Source organism: Calonectris borealis, chromosome 4, assembly GCF_964195595.1.
Source record: "Calonectris borealis chromosome 4, bCalBor7.hap1.2, whole genome shotgun sequence".
Taxonomy (NCBI): Eukaryota; Metazoa; Chordata; class Aves; order Procellariiformes; family Procellariidae; genus Calonectris; species Calonectris borealis.
Genome location: NC_134315.1, coordinates 59,599,898 through 59,605,897, shown reverse-complemented (window position 1 = coordinate 59,605,897; position 6,000 = coordinate 59,599,898). Strand labels below are relative to the sequence as shown.

General features: G+C 56.2%; 1 protein-coding gene across 1 annotated transcript in view; it reads left to right on the top strand.

Annotated features, from left to right (window-relative positions):
• Positions 1–1,017: 1,017 nt before the first annotated feature.
• The window catches only part of ELOVL6 (ELOVL fatty acid elongase 6), a 79,107-nt gene continuing 74,124 nt past the window's right edge, over positions 1,018–6,000 (top strand). The window contains exon 1 of the mRNA XM_075149760.1: positions 1,018–1,271. Within this exon, the coding sequence (XP_075005861.1) occupies positions 1,183–1,271 (89 nt within the window). The 5' untranslated portion in view covers positions 1,018–1,182. The remainder of the gene's footprint in view (positions 1,272–6,000) is intronic.

Sequence of the window (6,000 nt, the reverse complement as noted above, 5' to 3'; positions counted from 1 at the left end):
ACAACTTGAGGGCTCTCTCTTTTTTTTTTTTTTCTCAGTGCTTAGGTTTAATGACATTAAGCACTTCCATGTCAATGAGAACTGAAGTCCACAAGAGTCAAGAGCATGCTGACCTGTGCCAGATCTGCTCACTTATGGCTGGCTTTCTTGACATGAAAAGCTGTTCTCCTCCTGCCTTCAGCCTGCAAGCTCAGTGGGGGCTGGGACCGCTATTTTAGCCCAGCTTGTACTGTAAAGCACATCCAGGGTGCTGCCGGAGTCGGGAGAACTCAGCTGGAGACATCAGCATGTGGCAGATGAGACGGGAAGGCAAAATTAAGGGTACGTAAACACCGTGTGCCCTAGCTGCGAGAGGAGCTGTGCAGGTGGTATTTACACTCGCGGTCTCTGCCCCATGCTCCACCAGCCCATCCATACGATGACATCCAAAAGTGCGTCTGTGCACAGTGGGGAGCCGGGGGCTGCCTGTCTACAGGACGCTGCCCCCCGCATGGGGACACCCAGCTGCAGCCCCCTGCCCCTGCGGCACGCCGGGCAATGGGGGCAGAGGGTGCACCCCCGCGGGGTGGCGGCAGTCACAGCAGGTGCATATCGAATTTAAATGCAAAAAGGACGGGGGTGGGGGTAGGATTTTCTGGGGGAGTGTATGCGTTTGCTTTCCTGGCTAAACCTCAGCTTGTGCTGCTTTATTTCCCGGGTGGCCGGGGAGGGCGCGCGGGGCAGCGATTCAACACAGGGGTGGGGGCTTCCTATTTTTGTAGTTATTATTGACGGCCTGGGGAGGGGGTTCCTCCGTGCCAGGAGCGCAGCCCCGGTGCAGACCGGCGCCGTCCGCCGGGGAGCGGCGGGGGCTGTGCGAGGGGCGGCGGCGGAGGGCGGTGGGGGGCGGCGGGGGGCGGGTGTCCCGGGCAGCGGCGGCCGCGGCGGCGGCGGGCGGGCGGGCACTAAGACCGCGCCGCCCCCGGGCGCTGCGCGGCGGCCGCAGAAGAGGAGGAGACCGGCGGGCCCGGGAGGAGAGGCGCGGAGGGGAGCGGAGCTATGCTAAACCCGGGGTACCGCTGAGGCGGGGCGGGCCAGGCCAGAGGCGGGGGCTCTCCGGCGGCGGGCGCGCAGGGGCCCGGCTCCCGAGGCGGCGGCAGGCAGCATTTCGGCGCGGGGAGAGGCTCCGCAGCCACCGGGCCAATGAACATGTCAGTGTTGACTTTGCAGGAATACGAATTCGAGAAGCAGTTCAACGAGCATGCGGCCATCCAGTGGATGCAGGAGAACTGGTGAGTGCCGCCCCGGGCCCCGCCGCCCGCCCGCCCGCCCGGGTCGGCGGGGAGGCGCTGAGCCCATCCGGGTGCGCGCTGTGTGCGCCCGGCCGGCGCGGCGCGGCGCGGCTCTGCGCCGCCGTGCGCGGGCACACGGGCGCTGCCACCGGCGCTACCTGCGCGCCCGGGCGGGGGCCGCCCCGCCGCCTCCCCGCCGGGTTACGCAAGGCCGGGGCATCCCGCCGGCAGCGCGGCGCGGCGCGGTGCGGGCCCCGAGCCCCGCCGTGCCCCGGCCCTCCGGCTGGCCCGGCGGCGCAGAGCCGCACACGTGCCCCGGCTCTGCCCTCGGCCTCCCCTGCCTCCATCCCTGCCCATCCCTCCCGCTCCCCGCGCAGCACGCCCGGTGAAACAAGTTGCGCGTGTGCCTGCGCTCCCCGCGGAGCCCCTTTTCCTCCTCCCCCAGCTCCTAATAAAACTTCATTTGCAGCCATGCGGCTATTAACTTTCCTGGCGTGTGCGTGCGGCCGGGGAGCCGGGGCGAGCCGAGACGCGGCGCGACCCGCCGTGCCGGGGGGCTGCGCAGAGACCCGGCGGGGCTTCCCGGGCCGCGGCGAGACGGAGCCTCACGGACACGCACACGGACACACGCACGCACACAGCCTTGCCTGCCGAAGGGGAGCGCTGTGCCGGCAGCCTGCTCGCTGCCCCGCACCGCCCCGGGGGCATCCCCGGTCCCGAGCACGATTCATGCCGCTCCCCGGGCCTCGGCCGGCAGCGTGGAGGCAAGGGTGGAGGGAGCGCCCCAGCTGCCCCTGCCCCCTCCCGCGGGTCCCCGGGCTGCCCTCGGGGCCGGGATCCCCCTCTCCATCACACCTGCCCACACCTTCCTCCCGGTCCTTCCCATCCACCTGCACGGGCCTTGTGTTCACGCCTTGCCTGCGCTCACCCACGCCTTGCGGGGACGGTCCCCGGCCGCCCTCGCCTCGTGCCCGGTCTTGCCCTTTCTGTTGCTCTCATGGTCTCTCTCCCCAGCTTGCCCCTGGCTTTCCCATTGCCTGCATGCCCTCCCTCGGCAGTGCCGCCTGTCCTCTTGGGCTCCCTCATCCCCGTATCTCCTGAGTGAGGATCTTCCCCATGCCACCCTCGTGTGCTGATGGCAGGATAGGACTGTCTCTGGGACCAGGCTTTGATGCCTACATTTGCAAGGCAGAATGGTCCCAGATCCTAGTGGATCTCAGCCAGGGACTTGCTAGAATCCTCCAGTGACTCGTCTGGGGACTTTTAAGGGCAGTATAATTAAAATGACCATTTAAGTGTGTGTATGTCTCCCTCCGTTCTCCTGCAGGTGAGCTCATTAGCTCTTGCAGGGTGCCTAGTGTCACTCATGTTTCAGCAGAAAGGAGAACACATAGATATTCTTGGGCTGGGAGTGTTGGGATGCTTCCCATTTTGTCCATGTTCCAGAAGAAAATTGGCATCAGAATAGGGCGAACTGGTAAAAGAGGATGGAGGGGGTGATACCTGAGTGTCTATAATAGCCAAATAACCCAGGAGAGATGCAGTTTAGATTAAAGAACATGACTAGGAACCAGGACTCCTGTGTCGTCTTGGCTCTCCTGCGCGTCATGACATGACCTTGGGAATGTTACATAACTTCTCCTAGGCCTCAGTTTCCCCAGCAGGGAAAGACCGGTGGGGTGGTGGGTAATAATGCTGAAACATCCTCATGAGGCACTTTGATGATTTAGGTAATGTTTGCTGAGTGCCTCAAAGATGTCAGGTACTATATAAATGCTAAGCAGTGTTATTAAAATCTCCCTGGCAGTCTCATGTGCTGCAGAGGTTGCCAGCTGCGACTCCCGTAACGCCAGGCTCCCACTTCCCAGGTTCGGAGGAGGAGACCATCAGTTTTGCGCTGCTGCTGTACAGCTAAAGAGACACGATGATACGTGTGCGCATACTTTTTGGTATAGTTTCGTCTTCTCTAAGGAAACTGGTGAATTAATACTTTGAGTCACATGAAAGTAAAGGAGGAGAGTGATCTGCTTGTGGCTCGGGAATGTTTCTGGAAACGAAATGGAGCTGTGCCCGCTGAGGTCTCTGTCGTGGCAGGCTTCTCCTGAAAATGCTGCTGAAGACTCTTCCGAGTTTCAGGTTAAATTGTGTGTTTTTATCTTCAGGAAATTCACTTGCTTAATGAAGCAGGTCCTGTTCCAGCACTTGAATTTTGCGGGGGAGCTTAACTGGTAAAATGCAGCAGCTAAGGGCCATACAAGAAGGCTTTTCTACTTCATATCAGAGTGACATGATAGGTTTGCTTACGCAGACATCAATGGCAGTACGTGGCTTCTCAACTTTGTAGGCGTAGCCTTAATGTACATATCATTAACGTAAGAGCGTCCTAAGATGAGGTTGTTAAGTAGTAGTTTGTAGGGATAAACATGGTTGTTCGTTCTTTGGGCAGGAAGATGGACTAAGTGGACTTGCTTCAGGAAAGACTGTGGCAGGATTTTATACTGTAGTCACCATTTAAATTAGGATGCAATACTATTACAATGCCTAACATGGAGGTAAACAAATTCTATAGGTGTGGCATTTGTTATTTTACTTCCATCTCAGAAACATTTATTGATATCTTACAAGGCCAAAAAAAAAAAAAAGGCTGTTAGGGGGGATGAAGTGGCTCTAAGGAGTTGACCCTGTTTTTTGGATTTTGAGAAGCGTCTTTGGAGTCTGACTAGGTCGCATATGAAGACGTAGCCCAGTTTGAGGCAGGACATGAATCCCTTTACATACCCTCTGGATTCTGAGCTGGTTAAAGGACTGACAAGCCCTTTTAATTATAACTGCATAAGCCTAAAGCTGGAAAAGCTTGAACGCAAAGCCTAGGGGTAGTGGTATACCCCTAGGTACCGTATGGTTGGTCTGGATGGATCACGGTGCAAGGAATGAGGTGGCTGGTTCTGTTCAGCCAAGGCTCACCCCTCCTTTGCCTCTGTCCTCTGAGCCTGCTCCAGGCTCCATCGCTCCCTGGGGCAAGTGCATGTTCTCTGCGCTACCGATCACTGATACCCAGGCTTTTCTTCAGCATACCCCCATCCTAGGGTTTGTTTCCTCACTGCCATCTGCCCCTGGAAATCATCCCTCTGAGACTGGCATGGATGGAGCGCGTCTGATGGCGAACTGGTCTATCGGCAGTGAACGAGGTCCTCCTTGCTTCATTCCAGATGTTCCCGCTTCACTTTAGGGAGGCCCCCATCCTGCAATGTGCGTCGTGCTGGGACTTCTTTAGAGCCTGGGCCTAGATTAGCAGTGCTGTAAAGAGGCTACTGTTTGACACAGAGAAAAAATGGATAGTCTGTTCCCTGATACTTATAAGCTGATGGGTTTCTTACCTCCCTGAATGCTTGGCTTTATGTGTATGCACGCCCTTATGGTATAGCCACAGACTGCCCAGTTCTCCTGCAGGGAGGCACGAATGGCAGAGCGAGGTTGCGGGCTGCAAAGGCAGACTTGCAGCCTGCTGGTCTCTCAGGGTGAGAGCCACCAATTAGTTGTCTTCCCTAAGCAAGCCATGACAGGTTTTGAGGAGGTTGAAGAACTAACAGGTCCATTTACGCTCATGAAACTCCTTACGCTTTATGTGATGTACATTTATGTATGGTGCCATCAGGTAGGTAGCTTTTGATATAAGATACAGTATCGCTTTGATCTTGGGAGGTTTGATTTTAGCAAGATCAGGATTAAGTCAAATGTTTATTCAAATAATTGCTTAAAATGATTTCTCAAATGAAACTGTCCCAGCACCTCCTCCCAACTTCTTCAAAGAGGGAAGAGGGATGAAGTAAATAATCTGCAGAGGACTTTTTTTCCTTAAACTGCTGCATGAGACTTAATGCAGCTCTAGTCCTTATTTCTTGTGAATAAATACATTACTATTTTTGCAGAAAATTCGCAGTTCAGTCAGACATACAGCAAAAAGGGTTGCAGCGCTGAGATCCCGATTCCCAGCTGCTGCCAGTGAGGTAGCAAAAACTGGCCGGTGCTTAGGAAAGCAAAAGTGACAGAAATGCATGGACGGAGCGGTGACCGCTGGGGTCCTTCTCCATCGTGCTGCAGAGCACCAGGTTCGAGCATCAGCACGAAGTGACAGTTGTTCCTGTTATAATTGTCTGGCCAATAATAATTATCTTCAGATGTCTGCTGACGAGGGGCTCGCCAATGGGGAGGCAGGAGGCCTGTGCTGACTGTGCCGAGATTATCTGGGTGAGATGACGTCACACGAGGGCTTGCCTAAAATCACAGAAACTTTTCCTCTGCTGCTCTGCCGGCTGCTGCAGAGCTCCGGCCATCCCTGGCCCTGGCGCTGCTGCCCTCCTGCAGGCTGCTGCCCTCGGGCAGGCTCCCCTCAATCCCCTCTCTTTTGCCTCTCCTGGCTTTTTCCTCTCCTGTTTTTCTCCCTGAAAAGCCAAGGTTTAACCCTTGGCAGCCAGCAGCATGCTCGCAGGTAATAGCAGGAGCTGAGTCGGAGCGGAGGAAGACGAGCAGGATGAAAGCGGAGCTGGTTATTCCCTAAAGATGCTGTGGGGCTCTGCTGCAGAAAGTGGCCGTTTTCGTTAATGAGCTTTCGATAAAGAGAGAAGCACTCTGTAAGTGCAACTGGGCACTTTTTGGCTTTAAAGGGCACTGGCAACTCAAACTGGACTCTGAAATTAACTTTGTAAACCTCGGATGAGTATAAATGTTT